Consider the following 19,636-nt stretch of genomic DNA (forward strand, 5'->3'; position numbering starts at 1 on the left):
ATTCAAACAGATTGGTTTAATGTAAACATATTATTATTCTAAATTATTGAACTGCTGATAAATTTCTTCCGGTAAATGAGAAAAACAGTGAACAATTTTGTAATTTACAGTAATGCACTGGTGATGGGTATTCATTGTTTGTGTGCACAAATAAAAGATTATTTCAAAACAGTACTTTTATATACATTTCTACTACAATATAGTTCCAAGTTGCTTACTTGGGCCTTCCATTGCACCCAATCAACTGCAACCCAGGAATAAATAATGACTACGAATACACAAGACATTCGTTTGAAAAAAATAGGCAATTTGAAAATTCTTTACATCTATAAACTTTAACGAGCAATTTGTTTTTAGGACATTAGGCATACCATACATCTTTCAACACTTCCCCGGAGATAACATCATGATGTTCATACACCAATAAAATAACAATTTCCGTTTCTTCCATATAATCTCTTTGGGCTTATTTTGTGATGTGACATTTCAGTCTTCCACATTCCATCAGTAATGAACTTAGACTTCAAAAACAGATGACTATTTTAATTTCACCAAACATTGTAATTCACTGTAACACAAGAGGGGTTTGATAGGGTTAATTTTAAAATAAAAATTAAGTGGAATTTATAAGAAAAATATTTCTATAGTAAAAAAAATGGCCATGATGATCAAATGAAGCTCCTCGTAATACTGTCATGATTTGAGTAGTTTTTTTTAATTAATAAACTTGACTTTCAATAAATTATTGAGATGAATGAATTAAGAAACAAATTATTCCATCTCACTCAGCTGTCCTATGCATTAAAATTAATAAAACTAGGTGTCACAAAAAACACTAAAAAATATTTTAAATACCACCTGAGAGCAGTTACCTCCCTTACGTCTCTCCCTGCATTAGGCAAGGTTGAATTTTCCATCGATTCTACTATGGATGCAATGATTATGAATACACACTTCCTTCACTTGCAAAGGCTTTCCCTAATCAATAGCCGGTCATTTTCACTGACCTCTGGCAGCTGGATGTCTTAAGCCATACAGTTTAAAGGAAAGAGACAATACCAAAAGGTTTTCAAAACTCATGTCCTACAGAGATCCAGTTTTACTCAAACTCAAGAAAGGAGTCTCAGATTTGAGACTGGCTTCAGAAACAGTAATAATCAGAAATTGTACACAGAGTATGATTTTATCCACACAACATATGTTCAACTCTTGGATCCAAAGAAATCACATTCTACACAGCAGGACGGGTGGCATAAATAAAATCTATTCCTAAATTTTGCCTTCATTAACAAAATTAATTTCTTCATGCTGACGGGGGATTGAGGAATAAGAGAAACAATTGGGTATGACATATCTCTGAGACATGAATAAAATTTTAAATTCTACCGAGTTACTTATGTGGAAATGCCCTTTCTTCGGTTGACTGTTGGAAAAGAGTAAACGAAGCTTTTAATATGGCAGTGGTACAACTTGTTTCAGTAAGATTTTACATATCTTAGAAAACTTCCAAATTCATCAAACATGAACAATGATGAAACAACTTCCACCCCTTTTCCTCAGAATAAAATCATTAAGACTTCAACCCAAAATTCAATTAATAGCATATTCCCAACAACGAGCGAGCTCTTTAGTGATAGCTCACATCCAACGAGACACTTTTACATCACTAAGATGAAGTGCCAATGATAAATAAATGAAAAGGAAAAATCAACATTCTCATACCATTTTATACAAAGGGCAAGCACTTTAAGGATAGCTCACATCCTTTCCATTTTGCCATGACTAAAATTGGGCATAAATGATAAATAAATTTAAAATAATTAACACAGTCTGCATATAAAAAAATCAACCCATTTGTGGAAATTTTGCCAAAAACAGTTAAACAAGGTTCATTTGTCAACAAAAAAAAAACACAAATGGATTCAAAATCTACCATTCCAAATGATGATCACAGGGAAGGGTACAAGTCATCTTTGACAAAACCTGACCACCTTTAATAGATACTTCATTCCATAAACTTTCATCCCTAATTTGGGTACTCCATTGAAATTGACATTGTCACTTTTATAAGTTGCAGAACACTTAGGAGTCGCAACTGAGTCTTAGAAAATTCACTTTGTATTCATACTCGCATGGCAATGGTGAATTAACAAAACAACGTAATTACAACAACATAATTTAATGACAACACAACCTGCTATGATCAAAGTGTACTCTTTTATGTGCTTAATGGATTCTCAGGATGTGAATTAAAGGATGCTTTACATCTTTCTCTCAGGGGAAGGATGACTGGCTTTCTGCACAATGAATAACTTGGCATTTAGGGAATTGCATCTTTCTTTCAGGGGAAGGGTGACTTGACTTTCAGCAAAATGCTGTATCCACTCCTCTCAGTCAACTGATTTCAAATTTTCTGCATGCCCAATCAAGCTGGGCTCCTCTAAAATGTGCATAGCCCTTCAACAATTGCGGGTGAAGTTGTCTACGGATGCATAGAGAGAGCCAACTGTCCAAGTGAACTGTCAGCTGACACCAAAAGGACCTTGATCCCTCAGACATAAACATTTCACCTCTGGAGATGGCGAGCATGGGCCCGCACACCCCTCCCTACCCTCAGAGCACCAGAACCAATTCCCAAAAAGCGCACCACACTCAAAACAGCTCCTCCGAGTGAACAAACAAGGAAGCCACTGGGGTCTCCTCTCTCCCTTGCTCTGACGCCACTGGCCAGTCAGCCAGGGAAGGGTGAGCTCGCTCATTAGAGGAGCATGGTGTGTGGCTTCTCGAGCAGTGAGCGGAATGCTGCAAGCCACTGCGCTCCCACTGCCCCATCTACCACCCTGTGGTCACAGCTCAGCGTCACGCTTAGCACCTGTGAAACCTTGTGCCTGCAAGAGAAACAACAGCCATCACACAGGCATGCGTAGTACACCAACAATTGCTGTAGCAATGAGAGGACGTGTCCTCCCACGGACATTCACAGTGGTGACAACTACCACTGATCAAATAGTGGCACCTAATTCTGAACAACTGGAAAGATTATAATTGAAAAAAATACATATAATGGCTATCAATCATCAAAAATACTAATGAAAAAATTGCGGCTTTCAGAAAATAATCGAACACAATGTGCTCTTTCCAACTTTCACGGGCCTAAAAAGTTTCCACTAGCTACTACATAATTTCCTGATTAAAAATGAGGGGAAACTAGCATCTACAAGATTCGGACACAAATGTAGGGCACCTGCTAGGAAGTTTCAAATTGACAATTCAATAATAAGCTCAGTAGAAAAGAGGAAACAGCACTCCATAAACGGGAACACTCACCAAAATCAACAAAAAGCTAGTTTTAATTACTATCTCATTTTGCTGTAATGTTCAACATGCATGACAACACTATCGCAACTGCAATAATAATTGAAATTAAAATATTCACACAGGGGCAATAAATCCTAATTATTTTCAATTTACCATCCCTAACAAATGCTTTTATCATGTAAAAATTTACATTATGGGGTATTATTATTGTCTTAAGACTTAATAAGTAGTCAGCCACCAAAAAGCATTGCCAGCCAAATAAATACTGATAGCACAACAAGTGATAATAGCAGGAAAAGTTGAAAATCTTTCTATTTTCCCTCAAGGACGTCAATAGTTTGGAAATCATAGTTTTTTTTTAGGCTCCGCATGAGATACTATATTTTTACTTGCCTCTCTTCCCTTTTCATCTTAGTTAAATGATTTCCATATTAGTGCGTTATACTCATTGAAAATTGAAAGCTATTATTTCTGAGCTTCAATACTATGTTATGCTCCATTATTAGTATTAGGAAGTTTTTTTTAAACCATTGCATTGTTGCTTTGGCATGTTTTCTCATTAACCAACAGAAGGTATTACCAAAGAAAGCTCCTTTATTCCTAAAATTATTTTTGCTTTAATTAATATGATAATTAATTTAATCTAGATGGACAGGAAGCAATTGAAGAGGACGAATACAAGTAGTATTCGAACTCGTGGTCCACTCACCCACTCTCAGCAGATTCATCCGGGATAAGCCTCTTTTCGGTGCTGCCAACAGCCAAAATGCACGCCTGTGGAGGGTTGATGATGGCAGAGAAGTTTTTCACCCCAAACATCCCGAGGTTGGATATGGAGAAGGTGCCACCCTGCAGAGCAAATGGAAAGTTTAGCCGCAATGGACAACCTAACGGTGTGTAAAGCACAAAGATTTGTAGCACTGAGATTGACGACAGTCACCCAACGTCAATATAATACCAAGCCAAAGTCTTGGCATTTGCATTGTCTCATCAAATATTGCCCTAAGCTACCAAGGATTAATTGATCAAAAAGACAATTTTTCCATTACAATTCTGGAGACAATCAGCAATATATCACATAATTGAATATTTTCAGGGCGAATCTCATTGACTTGAGGATGAACCAAGGCTAATTAAATGAAAAAAACTGGTTTTTACAATTTTGTCACTATTTAAAATAAACTGTGCAAATATCCGTTAAAGCATATGTTCTACTCTGCTGATAAATATCTGCAACTATAATTTGGAGTTGTGTATTTTCTATGATGTGCCCTATATTTGTGCAATAAATCCTTGGACAAAAACTAAATTAAATTGATTGATATCAACTTCACAGCTTCCAAAAAATTTCCTGTATGCTTCCAAGATTTTTATAATTGCATTTTTATGTTCTCATACCACACCTTCTATTGGAAATTTAACATTGAAAACACATTTTTGTGCATCATTCTGTTGAGAAACATAAAGGCACTGAATTCTAACACTAGTTTATTCCCAGGTGGCTTTAAAATCAAAAATTGAAATACCTATTATTAGCTTGCAGTCACTTAGTCTCTAAATTAACAACATTGCTGGCCATTTTAGTACTTCAACATTCGCATAATTTGTATCCACCCATGATGACCAAAGAGCCCTTGCTGTGCCATACGACCAAATAAATCTGATAAAAATTCAATGCTGTCATCATAACAAGGATCCAACCCCACCCTTTCTCAGTCTAACTTATACATTTAATCTGTCAATGGGAAAACACTTTTAAACTGGGAAGCTTACAAAAATACCATTTGTGCCAATGTTACCAATTTAATGTTGCATTTTTCTTTTTTAATTAAAACCAGAAATAATCTCCCGAGCTACAGAATTATTCTAATTTTACAAAGAATGATAAATGCAGAAATTTCACAGCATAAAAATCATTCACATTAACCAGGATACAAACTGAGATCCCCTCAATGCCTAGCCAAGTGCTCTCACCAATTAAGCTACAGTGGCATCCTCTTAACACTTTGGATTTCAACGGGGCTTAAAGGAACAAGGTCTCGTGATGAAATATCACACGTACAATATCTCAAGCAATCATAAATGTGTGCACTGTGCCACAGTCTACGAAGTTTTATGCCAGCGTTTAAACCAAAGGGTGCTTTTCTTTGGCAAATTTAAAGAGTTACAAGGAGATGCAAGAGACAGTTACTTTAACAGAGACAACCACTGATGAGCACTGAAATGCACTCGTATGAAAATCGAGGGGAAATGCGTTTAGTCTCGCTCAAGGCAAATGATTTTTTAACTGTGGAATTCCTGCGTTTCAATGCACATCAACAGATGACTCGAAAGTAACCGTCATACCATCCCCTACAATTCTTTGAATTCGAACATGCAATCTGTGCTAGGGCTTATGTTAAGGCCCTCTGGATGCAGAAATCTTTTTAAAATCTAAGTCTCTTAACACTGGCATCAAAATACAGGATCAATGTCATTTAAAACTGGAGCAGTCTCCACTAAGTTGTTTGACCCAAATCCACATTTCATATAGCTTTTGTTGGTGCTTATCTTCGGTTGCTATTGATTTTTCTTTGATACTACGGAAATAAATCAACACATTATGGAGTAGAAAGTGAGGGAAGTTGGTCATGTGTGGTTTCGGGAGTAGAAAGAAAGATATTAATCATTTGGTAATAGTTTCACTTGGTAAAACCCAACACTAAGCCACCACTGAGACTGATCTAAAAACACACAAGACCATGAGATACCACTATGAATCATGATTTCGGGCAGCTGACATTGTACCCGTCCAGGGTGGCACAACAAATTCTGTGGAATTCCCATTCTTTTCGACATTTACCAACGTTAATACTATTGTCCTCTTTCCTAATTTTTCCCACAAGTGTTCAAAAACAGATTGTGGGTTTTTTTATGAGGAACATAACTTCACAGTGACACTGATATCACTTAAGACCACATATAGCTTCAGCTTTTGCCAAGGCCTGCACGCACAATGGCCTATGTATGGCTAGCATGAACTGTTCTAACAACTAGAAGGAACATCATACTCAAGGTGAATTACAATGTCATACTCCAGACTCAAATATTAAATTCCATTCTTTATCAAATAAATCTGGCCATTCTCCTCATCTTTCCTCACATTTTTGAAGAAACAGCAAGGTCTAAACTTTTCTGAATCTCCCCTAATAGAGGGGCAGCCACTCAACTGGTTTGAGTCCACACTGCATGATTCAACAAAATGTCCTGTCATCTCAAAGCAGTTGAAAAATACATTTTCAAAATCTGTATCAAAAGATAAGTATCCCCACTACTCCACCAAGGGGCAGGTATCCTCATACACAATCACATTCAGGAGTTAGATTATTAACCTTATTGTAAAGGGTACCAACAATGAGCCTACATCGTGTAAAAAAGATCCTTTGACTACCAGCAAACATTTGAACATTTAAAGTGGTCTTAAGGTATCAAAAATATTCTCCATGTGTAGCCCTTCAATATTATTTGTGGTCACCTGGAATTCATTTGGCTGGAGTTTCCCAGCCCTTGCCTTTGCTGCTAGTGTCTGCACATCCCTGCAGATGTCAGCTAGGCCCTTTCTCTCCGCACCGAACACAATGGGTGTGATAAGGCCTCGGGGGGTCGATACTGCTACACTTATGTCCACGGTGTGAAACCTGGAAACAAAACAGTTGCCCTTCTGGAGAGGGAGTGTGGGCGCCAACACTGAAGGTCATGCCATTTTATTTCTTCCACGTTAACTGATTGAATATTGTCTTTTAATGTTTACCATGGAAACGGGCATTCATAGGTGATTGAAGCTTCACAAAATTACCTTTTGGAATGACAATGTTCAAGAAAACCATGCTTACTTAAGAAAAGCGTGTTACAATGAAAGTTAAAGAGCATATTGTGTAGCAAAGTATAACTAAAACTCTTCTTATGCTTACTTACACTCTTAAAAATTTTTAAGTCCTAGATTAAAAATGATAGGACTTCAACATATTAGGCATTGAAATTGAACTACTACATAGTTATAAAAAGTGTTTGTGATCCCTCATTTGGACAGTGAAACTATAATACTGCTTCATCTGCACATTAAGACATTAAACATAGTGACCTGGCAAGTGTACCATTATCTATTATGCTATGAATTTCAAATTCATTTAACTATATAAATGTATATATGTGTATATGTATATATATATATATATATATATATATATATATATATATATATATATATATATATATATATGTGTGTATGTATGTATATATATATATATATATGTGTGTGTGTGTGTGTGTGTGTGTGTATCTATATATATGTGTATATATATATGTGTGAGGGTCGCGGTAGTCTGGCTAGTAGTACTGGCCCCCCTACCCTGATGTGTGAATTTTCACATGCCGTATAGGGCTTAGTACTGGGTGATCTCTACCATCACCTACTAAACCGACCTTCGAGTTGATTACTGTGTTTATGGTTTATATATATATATATAAAAAATTATATATATATATATATATAATATATATATGTATGTACATATATATATATATATATATATATATATATATATATATATATATATATATATATATATATATATATATATATATGTGTGTGTGTGTGTGTGTGTATTTGTATAAATTCATAGTAAAATAGATAATGGTACACTTGCCAGGTCACTATGTTTAATGTCTTAATGTGCAGATGAAGCAGTATTATAGTTTCACTGTCCAAATGAGGGATCACAAACACTTTTTATAACTATGTAGTTGTTCAATACCATCATCACAATAATCACCCTGATAGCCGGTTTGGTGAGTGAGGTTTGAGTTCACCCAGTATTAAGCCCAAAGGCATGTAAAATACACACATCAGGGTAGGGGGGCCAGTTCCTTTCCTAGCACCAGTTACGGTTTCCCAGGAAGATCTGGTACCCAAAAAATTACAAAGCTTGGGTGGAGCTCAGGGTGCCCAGAGAGGCTTGTCTGGGAATTGAACCCAGGCCCTCCGATCAGTAGTTCAATGCTCTATCCCTGGACTACCATGACCCACACTTGTTATAGATGAAAGCTATTTTTTTTAGAGATAACCGAGGCCGATACTTAGAGGTGACTATTGAAATGCATGAAGGAAAAATTAAAAACACTTTCCACAGCATTTCCACAGGAAAGAATTTATTCCTGTCAACAGTAATAAATTCTTTCCAGAGGATTAAAAGGTACCTTTTGCAGGCATTTTCATCCATAATTTAGTTTGTTTCATTAAATTATATGCAAACAAATCCTCTCCTTAAAAGTGTTCCATACAAAAATAAACAGCCATTTTTTTGATTTTGCCTTTTTTCTGCAAGGGACAAACTAAAATATGACTCTGCTCTTTTGCAATTAAGAGTTTGACTTTGATTTATGATGAACTGTCTGTTAAAATAAAAGTTTAAAATCAGTGAGACAAAATACTTTGATGTGCAAACATATTCCAAAGTATGATACAAGGACTAGAAGAGATTGAATGGTAGAAGGAAGAATTTTAAAGTCTCTCTTAAAGTGAGAGCCCCTCCCTCATTAGCTTTTTGAATATCTTTCCCAACATTAATGCCCACACTTGATCTCATTTACACGGCTTTCCAGCTATCTTGAGTTTTAATTCAGTGCATAACTGTCAAATGCACACTTTCCTTGCAATTGGGATGCAATCAGAGACACCATCCAAATCAAGTGACTCTCAGGTGAGTGGAAGGAGCCGGATTGTGTCAAAGTTATGTTGGGGAGAGGAAATGAAAAGCATCAATTGAAAACTATAAAGCACATACCTAAAGTCGGTACGTTCAGACACCACAACACTCACCCCAAATTTTGGGAAGTGGATAAAGTTTGCATTTGGTCTTGAATAAAGATTAACGATTGGCATTAATGTGTTCCTTTTACAATAGGTATTACAATGATGAGTATCAGCACAGCATCTTTTGAGAGGAGCACACTCACTCGCGGATGACGCTGCCCAGCCAGGAAGAGTTGGCCTCTGGCACCTTCCTGCAGGAAAGGGCCGCAGCCTTAATGATGAAATCATTGACGCTCAGCTTAGTGGGCCTGCTCTCCTCCCCCTCCGTCTTCGGGGCCTTCTTGTGTGCGGCTGCAAGCTGTTCATTCAACTCTTGCCGAAGACTCATCACCCGATCCATGTTGATGTCCACCGAGAGGTAATAATGAGGGATATTCTGCGCACATCAAGGCAAGGGGTCATGTTACAACATGTCACTGCTTGTGCTCAGTGCAGCACCACTTCCCTCATTTCATTTCGACCCACAAGCCCAGCTCGTGCCAAATGCAAGAGCTGAACATGTGTTTGGAGTTAACATGAACTCACGCTCTTTCAATATTAACTGTGTGTTCCACATTAACCAAGTTAACTCAACCAAAAAAAAGATGCAGCATCTCTCACAATGATTTATAGGAATGCCGCCATTAATGTGATCGTTCCGATTGCAATTTACTGTCTCCACTTTACGGCATTACTTTAATTACAAGCGAAAGGTTAGAAATACAATAGTCCAATAAAATAAAGGGGTTTAGAGCTGTTATAGCATTTATGATTATTAAAATTCTGAGAAAACCCTAAAAGACCATTATTTTGGAGATTGTGTTATGCCAATCTGTTCTTTTCTAACCTCACATACGGTACACGTCACCTTGTGGCATATGCGTGCAGGGTCACAATCACTGGTGACAGAGGCCTTGTCAGAGAATGCTGCAAGGGGAACCCTTCAATGGGTAAGGTTAGAAAATAACAGGCTACATAACACAATCTCCACAACAGTTCTTTAATTGATTTTGGACACCTTTTCATTTGTATAGGCACACATTTCATTAATCAGATACCATACTAATAGCATTGCCCTTAAAAAATCATGGGACAAAGCGTCTTGGACTTAAAACATCAACACGATTGAGGAGCACTTCAGAGTTTCAGCTCTTGAGATGGGACGTGAATGCTTCCGCCATCACCAATTCTAGCTCAATTTCACGTTGAATGACAGAGCTGTTCAAGGGCCTCTGGTCCCAATCATGGGTCAGCCAACCTAGGTTTTCTGTGTGCAGGAGTTGTTTTTCAGGTGGGATCAAAGGATGGGGGGGCAGGATCAGTGATTTTACTAATTCCTTCCGCCACTACAGAACCTCTCAAATCTGCTTTCCAAATTCTTATAAAGCCTTCTCTCAAAGACGTTTCTCAAGGATTGGGAGATAAATGTGATATTTTATTCCTATTTTATCTAAACTTTCAAAAGTGAATATCATTCACCACAGTGACTGAAGAACAAACTACTCATAAAAAGGTGGCCAATGATGGTGACTCGGGAAGTTAATGTAATGGAGATAATTATCTAAATATTTAAATTAAATGAATTGAAAATGGAGAAGAGGGCGAAAGAAATCTGAAGTCAATGCCTAGGAACCTATCCTCTCATCATGACATTCTGTGGCATTTTGGCTGGCATCATCTTGTAGCACAGATAAACAATAAATTTTAGTGTCTTTTTCACTTTTTAGTAAGATTTTTGAAAACAGGGGCCCAGTCACCACAGAAAACGGATCTTTTGGGAACCCTATCATCAAGCCAACTGAGCAGTTGAACTTTTTATGCTTTCCAATGGAAAAATTCCATTCTCTAAACAAATAACTGATATCATTTCCAATTATTTACTCATTCATTTACTAACCTGCTTTGACTCAGACAACCTCTGGGCGATGACAGCACGAATATTCGAAACTGGAAGATCTGTAAAAGCAGCACCAGGCACTCTGGAAGGGGCAGCCATTGGCGCTGCAGCACCAGCTGCTGGAGCAGATGCTAGGTCTGCAGCCGTTATTGAGGCATACATGCCAGAGCCAGACCCCAATCCCTGTTCCAAGAGGGAGGTCAACAATGATTTACAAGATATCAGTACATTGAAATTGCCAAAAAAAATATTATATTGTTATTATTTCCACTCCGCTAGAATTTTTGGAAATTCTTCCACTCCTAATTATAGTTTTTAACAGAGGAGTAAAAAAATCCTAAAATATTTTTCTACCACAAATGAGAGAGAAATAGACATGGAAAAATTTGCAAAATCACCAAATGAAAAAAAATAAGTGCAACTAATTAAATCTGCAATAAATAGTCGTCCACTTTGTCATTTGTCAAAGGTTAATCAAATTTCTCTGAATAGGCAATTTTTTTTAAAATTACCATACGAAAATTCAGTTGACGTATGAAATGGTAAATTAACTGCACTAATACTGCCAGTAAACACAAATTCAACAACACAATTATCCCATATACTTTGTACTGATGAAAGTATAACAGAAATGCATCTTCATGCTTCCCCATGATTGCAAAACTATTTCACCTTGCAGTATTCATATTCATCAATCATAACATCAATAGTGAATCGTTTCATACTTTTAATGCTGATCTCTTAAGGGTTCTGTGTTTTAAGATTTCTAGAGGCACTACATCTACATCTACATAATACCCCGCAAGCCGCCGCAAGGGCGGGTGGCGGGGGGTGTTAGGTCACCAACCATAAAAAGGAAAAACACCACATGCAAAACAACAACGTGGAAAATTACACCCACAGCAGCGCACACACTCATGCAAAAATCCCTTCATCCAATACTCATGCAAACACATATACCGCAAAACAACTAAAAAACCTCACCCCATGATGCAGCACGAAAGCCATCCTACAACACGGAAGCCAGGACACAACAAGCAAGAATGTGAAACATCACTACCACATGAAAATGCACCACGAAACACTCTACCCCCAAAGAGTCTGTAAAAGGCAGGGAATGCGACCTAACAATGCAGGTAGCAGGAATTTGCCCCCGCCGAGAGGGACGAGGGATTGAAAGGGAAACTTAAAAACAGATGAACAGAACACGAATGAGGTCATTCGGAAAGAATGGGTTATTATAACAAAACACACAAGGTTAGTGGGTACACTAATGGGTTCACCCTTTCACAAAAGCCCAATGAGAGGGTCAAGAGGTCAAATCACTTACTCCAAGGTCAATTCCCTTCTCGGCCGCCAGCTTCCTAGCCAGCGGAGTGGCAAACACCCTTCCTCCCCCTCCTGTGGGTGCGGCAGGTTGCGGGGGTGGTGGCGGAGCGCTGGAGATGGGTGGAGGGGGTGGGGGCATCACTGGTGTGGGGGGGGACGGAGCCGATGGGGCCTTGGGTGGTGCTGGCGATGGCGCACCCTCAGGTGCCATGTCCTTGTACTCCTTGAAGGCTGCCACATCCTCTTCATTCTCCACTATTATGCACACCAACTGCCATCAATGGGCAAATGGAACATTAATAGCAGTTTTCATGGGAGGCGAGCTACAGCTAAGGTCATTTGCACCAATTAGGGATGGATGGGAAAGGAGGAAGGGTCGAGAGAAACCCAGCCTCCTCCTGTCAAAAGGTGCCAAGGGGTCAGCAGTTTAATGTCCCATTCTATGGACGTTGTACTCACTCTAAGTGCTCACCACAAAGCACCTCAATTAGGGATCCAGATATCACTGAAAAATATTTGTTGCATCCAGGATTTGAACCTGAGCCCTCTTGGTGGGAAGCCTGTATTGGTGCCATGATCAATATTCCCCAGAATATTGATCATGGCACACAGCCATGGATTATGTCAATCATGGATTATTCTGCTTTGACTCATCCCCAAAATTATTTAACTGCAACAGAATTTCATTAAATCATTTGGTTGAATCAATCTTCCCGATTATGTCTGTACTATGAGCATTCTAATTCACGGGCATTGAGGCATTTGCATGTACGAATGTTCACAAAGTGAGAACATTGTAGTAAATATTTCAATTCCAATGATATTTTACCACTTACAATGAAACCATATTTGATCAACTAGGCCGGTGGAAAACCAGGCCACCTTAAGTTGCAAATGCACTGACTTACATTTAAGAAGGTTTACGCAAGGCAGGAGAAAATAGAACAACGTTGCCAGGGGAAATTTGAAGAAGAAGGCGGGATATAAGTAGATGATGAGAGAGGAACTGAATGGACTAATGAGGATTGTATGTTTCTAACCTTTCCAATCTGAACATCTTTGGAGCCAGCAGGAATAAGAATTTTGGCCAAATATCCTTCTTCTGGAGTTTCAAATCCCATAGTAGCCTTATCAGTTTCTATTTCTGCAAGCAGATCTCCTTCATTCAGTTTGTCTCCTGAAATGTTGACAAAAAGAAAATTAAATAAATGTGTAGTTGAATAGTTATGAATAGGAATGAGGCATTTTATAGAGGGTTATTCAACTGCACAATGGGTCAAACAAATCTCCGACTAAGAGAGAGGAATTTTTATGCTAAAAAAAATCTTACACTGGTTCTATCCAAAACTAAAGTGAATCTTAGGTACATGCAGTCATCATATACAATGTTTGCAAAACAAAACACATTTTCTCAATAGTTTCCTCCTAACTAATCAATATGATATTCTATGTTTCAATGAACTGAGCCATCACTCTTCTGTGGGTTGACTGCAGAAACAATTATCTCATTACTTGTAATGAAAATCAGAGTCAAAGAATTTGTTGCACAGGGAGGCTATTTGAAATTTTGGCGGTATGAGCCATGGCACCATCCTGTTGAAACCAAAAGGCTTCTGGGTCACATTCCTCACCATACTCTTCCATTTTGGGGAGTAAAAAGTCCTCCAGCATCTCACAATTGTGTACAGAGTTCACAGTAACAGTTGAACCTCGAGATTCAAAATATTAAGGCCAAATAATGCCTATAGAGGACACAGCACACCAAACTGTCACTTTGGATCTATGAAGAGGTCTTGGGTGAAGTTCGCGAGGGTTGTCAGTCGCCTAATAACGAAAAGTTCGCTTATTTGCTGAGCCGGAGAGATGAAAATGCCCTTCATCGCGAGACCACGGAATAGTGTCGGGTTGCACAAAGACTAAGATTGCCTTGCACGCATCTTTGCGTTTCACCATGTCTTCTGAACTCAATTCTTGAACAACCATCATCTTGTAGCGGTGTAAGTGAAGGTCAGGGTATAAAATACGACTTGCCGTTCAGGGCGATATTCCAAGAGCAGCAGCACGTTTCTGCGAAGAGCGCGATGGACGCTCTCACTGCCACGATATTTTCAGGTGTCCGCACACTTTTAGGTCGCCCAGATGGTCTTCTATGAAGTGCAGATCTTGTCACCCGTACACTAGTAATCCATTTTCTCATGATTTTACCATCATGAACCCAGTCATGACGAGTCAAACCCTAACGCCTACGAAAAGCCCTCTGCGTCGCCACCACACTTCATTGTTTTTATAGAACATTTCTACGACAATGCTCACCAGACCACTGCATGGTGACTTCTGCAATTGGAATCGTTTCCCCCAACTAACGCCAGTACTCCCACTCCGCTAATTCACCTGCTCGCTATTCAGTGATTTTTTCAAAACTAGGGAGTCCATTCTGCCGCACCCTATACTAACGTTCTCTTCAATACCCAACTCGATTATGGCCGGGGAAATTGGGGCCATGCCCCCGATATAAATATATTTTAATTCTGTCAACATAGTCTAATGAGACATCAACTCATGACTACTGTAGACCTCTGTTCATTAGAATTAAAATTTTGACAATATATATTACAAATGTTAATAACTTACTGATATTACAGATAATCTCCACTGATTTCATAAAAGACATAAATCACATGGTTATAACACAAGGAAAAAACTGCTTACCTGTTAAACCAATGTAGATCAACAAAATTCCATTAATACATGACTAATATGGGAATCAAATTATTTAGTCGCCTGCAAGTATCAGCAAAATTTACTAGTTCCGCCAATTCAAAATATTTATACGCATATGGCTAGCATCTAGTTCTAAGAATTCACTTGATGAATATACATCTCATACTGCTACTGATTTCATCATTTGATGTGTGATGTATATTTCTGCATGTTTTGTCCTGCTTCTCGGCAAAGTCCACTGTATTAGTACTTAATGATCAATTAAATATTATTGTTATATCAATGAATTGCTTTGTTTAAACCTAGGCTCATAACAAGGTTCCAGGCATATATTGAACAATGAGCTACAACGACCGTAAATGCACTTGGTGGGTGGGTCATAGCCATCCATTGTGGTTTCTCACCAAAAACAACTATATGATTTTCTTAGACTCTTACTAGAGTATCCTAAGGAACAAAAATCCAAGGAAACACTTCACCTATCAGTTACAGCATATAGGCTTGATAGAAATAACGATAAATCATAATTTCCCTAACGACAAGTATTAAATAAATACATCATAAAAGGCAGATCGTCACAGTAACTAAGCTTCATGATGTGTTTTGTTATCTTTGTTACGTCTTGAATAGTGTTATGCACAGTGGAATATTTTAATGAAATAGATATGAACTGAAAAGTTTACACGATATATTTTAAATTTCATTTAACACAACTGAAAACATAATTAACACCAAAATTTCACCTTCTTTTTTCTCCCAGCTGATGATTGTTCCTTTTTCCATAGTCGGAGACAAGGCCGGCAGAAGAACCTTTTGATGGGTTGGGAAATCGCTATCAGATGCATAATATCTTTGTCTACAGGACAAATTTGTGGCATTTAGGCGACGACTTGCCGAAAGTAGATGGGATGGCACAGGAGCCCTACATGAATTTGGTAAAAATATCTTTGAAAGAATGTCACACTGGAATGGTATTATGAATTGAAATATGAAACATTGATCGAGATAATATGCACAAGGAATTAGAACACAAAGATTGGAAATGTCTGGGTACTACAAGTTAAGGCTGGAGTTTAATGTACAATATCCCTCGGCTGCAAAACATGCCCGATGATCCCTCTGAGGAGCTTCTGCACTCAACGTTTCGGACGTAAATTAGGCATTCATTACATCTAATTTAATTGTAAAAAGCCCATCATAATTATTAAACAATCAATTTTTAATGCAAATTCTTAATCACACACAAAGAAATCCGTCAAAAACGTACACATACGTGCAAACTTCACTACACAGAATCACACTGTGTCACAAGCGAAATGAATACACTCAAATTTAATTACACTGCAAACTCAACATTATACAACCTTATGAGAATTTTAAAAGACATCTAAACACATCAGGGAAGGTGTTTTTGCAAAGGGCCGAGGATGAAGAACAATTTAAATTATGAGTTGCGGACGCCCTTTCCGATACAAAATCCCCATCCCATCACCTACATACGAAGTATATCACTTATATCCCTTAGGAGCGAGGCAGAGAAAACTACAACTACTACGAATTGCATTAATCGACTGTTAAACTGGGTTCAATATTTAAACAAACCTTTACACAAGTTCCGGTAAGTGTGGGGGTTACAACTCAAATAAGAACCATCACCTGTTAAAATGCTTTCCTTTGGGACATTCAGAACTGAGACACCTCGACACATTACTACGAGGCAATTGTTTAGTAGTAGACCTTACAAGGCTGCTTCGGAAAAGATAGGTCGTTCGTAACATTGTTGTTCGCTGTCCTATGATCTAACCTTCACAAGCCGTCTGCGGTCGTCTGCCACAAGATGGCTTAGAAGGGAAGGGGGAGGTGGGGTAGGCTTAGTTGAAACATTTACCTGGTGGTGGTAGCACAAGAGCTTTGGTGCCTTAGGGTTTCCCGTTTCTATGGTAACCAAGCCGGTGGCAATGGTCGGCCCATTATTTGGGCTTATTCCGAGTCACCTATGAGCGGGAATTAGAACTAAGAGATGCCGACAGACCTCCCCCCTCCTAAATAAGGAGGTGTGGGAGGATAGCGTTTTCCCGGGAAAGGATGCAGTGGCGTTTAAAACAATCTCGCTGGCTTCGATTCTGTGATTTTTGCCAGATGATTATCTATAAATCAGCAATGCACTTAGAAGATGATACGTGCTCGGCTGTGACTCAAGAGGAGGAAAACGAATCAATCTTCCAAGGGTAAATAAGAGGTTAGCAATAAGATTCATACCTAACGAAGTCACGCACACATGTTGCCAATCAATGATGGAATTACTGTTTGCTTTAATAATCTTGGAAAGTTATTTATATAGGTAGGGTAACTATATACTACTAACTATGAAGAATTGATGCTACTTGCCTCGGTTAGTGAAATACTGGATGTACCTACAGAATATTCGGAAATTGTGACCATACCTTTACTTTTCCATTGAAATGTGTGTATTTTGAGCTACATGTTGGCGTAGTTAGTGATATTGATTGAATTGCCATTGGAAATGTTTACATTTGTCTAAATTTTAGTTCATTTACATGAACCGATAGTTTGCACTGACCGCCACCTAGTAATAGCAGTTTTGGAGCATTGATTATTTTTTTATGAGTTAACCACGCGATTTAAATAAGATTTGAAAAAGTTGATCACTTCACACGGCAACCTTTTTTACAATATCATGGTTCGAAATTGATTTTTTAGATTACCTGTTTCCTTTGTTCTTATCATCTGATTGACAATCATAAAATAGTGTGTCATGTAATTATTATTATTATTATCATGTTTCGTTTATTTAGACTCTATAACCTCACAGAGGCTGATTTGTCCCCAACATCATTCCAGAAAATGCATGTAAAATTAGCGGCTCAAGTTTTTAGTAATCATACTGCTGGAGTGTTTTGGACATTGATGGGCTGGCTACAGCACAATTCCTGATGGGATGGGATTGTACTTTTGGCAGCTTAAATGGGGTAATGGACGGCCAATACAAGAAAACCTTGAAAATCAGGTCATGGGAGTTCCTGGGAAAGAAAAAGGTAATCCACCTGCCTTCGCAGGATGGGTGGTTAACAACCATAAGAGTAATATTGTTGTGGGCTGAACTGAAAACAAAGTAGTTCTGGCTACACAAAACAAGAAGGTAAAGATCCTATAGAAAATATTTCACTATTAATTGGCAAAACTGGGACCGGACCTAAAGAAATACCATGGGTGATGGCTCTGATCTTTTGACTGACTTATTCTCTCTTTTTCATGATCATTATCAATACCATACAGGTGACCCAGCTGATGATGAAGAAGAGTTGATGTTAGGCCACAAAAAATAGGTTCAGTTGCATATGTGGGTGTTCATGTGATTCAGGCATTTCTCAAGGCTCACCCTCTGTCACCAATGCAGAGCAACCCTTAAAACAGAACCTTATTTACTAAAGGATGCCTTTTCATGATTTGTTTGACCAACAAAACTTAACCCGTATCTCTGAAGAACTTCTTTCTGCTATTGGCCAATGCATCACTGCAGCTAGGAGTGCGGTCACTCAACTAGATCACAGGAAAAATTTGTTCAGTTTAATAACCGCAATACTGTCAGAGGCAGTTGATTTTCAATTTTTCAGATGTCAATCCCGTACAATTAACTTTGAGAATTTTTTCCTATCAGTTATTATTGAAGTACCCATTAAGCGGTTTTGTACAGAGATGAATAAAATTAACTAATTAATTATTTTTACATTAAATGAAACAGTTTCTGGCATGACTCGGTGGAAATTCTTCATATTGAAATTAAATTTAAAATACTTCGCCCTTCCACATAAAAAATTTTTTTTGGGTAAAGGCGAAGTATTTTAAATTTAATTTCAATATTTTTACATTGCCTGCCTTTAATAACCCTGGGATTTAATTCACTCTTTGTTTCTAATTCTTCAGATTGTATTCATGTATTTACTTTCACATATTATAAAGACAGGATATGAATAATATTGGCCTATATTTTTTGCAGTTGATTTATTTTTTTGTGCTGTGTCTTTCACATTATTCAATCTGTGCACAATGAACAGGAACTACTTGGGTCTCTCACATGCCTCTTGGGGATATCTTTTCCACGTGGGTTTTTTTATGAAATAAGAGAAATGCTGCCATCATCTTGAGTGGTAGAAGAATATTCAGCCATAATAATTATTTTTTTATTATGTTTTGTGATTCCATGGTCTTAAATAACTTTAATACTGATTTCATGCACATTTCTCTTAAGAGCACAATTCCTAGCAAACTGCCACAATTTCAAAATAATTCTTTTTCTTAATGCAGAGCCAGGTACATGGAAACATCATTAGAAAACTTTTGTGCTGCCAACCAAAAATTGGCGTTACTAATGTAGAGATTTGTAGTTAATATAGGAATTTAAATGTGAGGTCCATTTTTTATTCATAATATGTGATTTTTGAATTGAAATTGTTTTTCCGTTCAATAAATATAATGGCCAATGAAATGTTTATCTTTCCTGTGAACATCACCCAAGCCTA

General features: G+C 37.8%; 1 protein-coding gene across 1 annotated transcript; it reads right to left on the reverse strand.

The window, feature by feature from the left end:
• Positions 1–316: 316 nt before the first annotated feature.
• Positions 317–16,939, reverse strand: muc (dihydrolipoamide S-acetyltransferase muc). Its single transcript, XM_071595824.1, has 9 exons — positions 16,752–16,939; positions 15,839–16,017; positions 13,415–13,551; positions 12,376–12,645; positions 11,046–11,228; positions 9,313–9,545; positions 6,833–6,995; positions 4,028–4,167; positions 317–2,888 (listed from the first exon to the last, which is right to left on the reverse strand). Exons 1-9 carry the CDS (start codon positions 16,871–16,873, stop codon positions 2,759–2,761), a joined length of 1,557 nt encoding a protein of 518 aa, XP_071451925.1. The 5' UTR covers positions 16,874–16,939; the 3' UTR covers positions 317–2,758.
• Positions 16,940–19,636: the final 2,697 nt, after the last annotated feature.

The sequence above is a fragment of the Hetaerina americana genome, unplaced genomic scaffold (genome assembly GCF_022747635.1).
Source record: "Hetaerina americana unplaced genomic scaffold, ioHetAmer1.1.p SCAF_7, whole genome shotgun sequence".
In the NCBI taxonomy this organism is placed as follows: domain Eukaryota; kingdom Metazoa; phylum Arthropoda; class Insecta; order Odonata; family Calopterygidae; genus Hetaerina; species Hetaerina americana.

Bases quoted from the DNA above. Each gene is read 5' to 3' on its own strand.
- muc (XM_071595824.1), bottom strand. From the start codon at position 16,873: ATGTTACGAACGACCTATCTTTTCCGAAGCAGCCTTGTAAGGTCTACT. The intron at 12,646-13,414 runs GTTAGAAACATA...CATTGATGGCAG, and splicing joins AAGATGTTCAGATTGGAAAG to TTGGTGTGCATAATAGTGGA. The intron at 11,229-12,375 runs GTAAGTGATTTG...CTCTTGGAACAG, and splicing joins AGAAGGGAATTGACCTTGGA to GGATTGGGGTCTGGCTCTGG.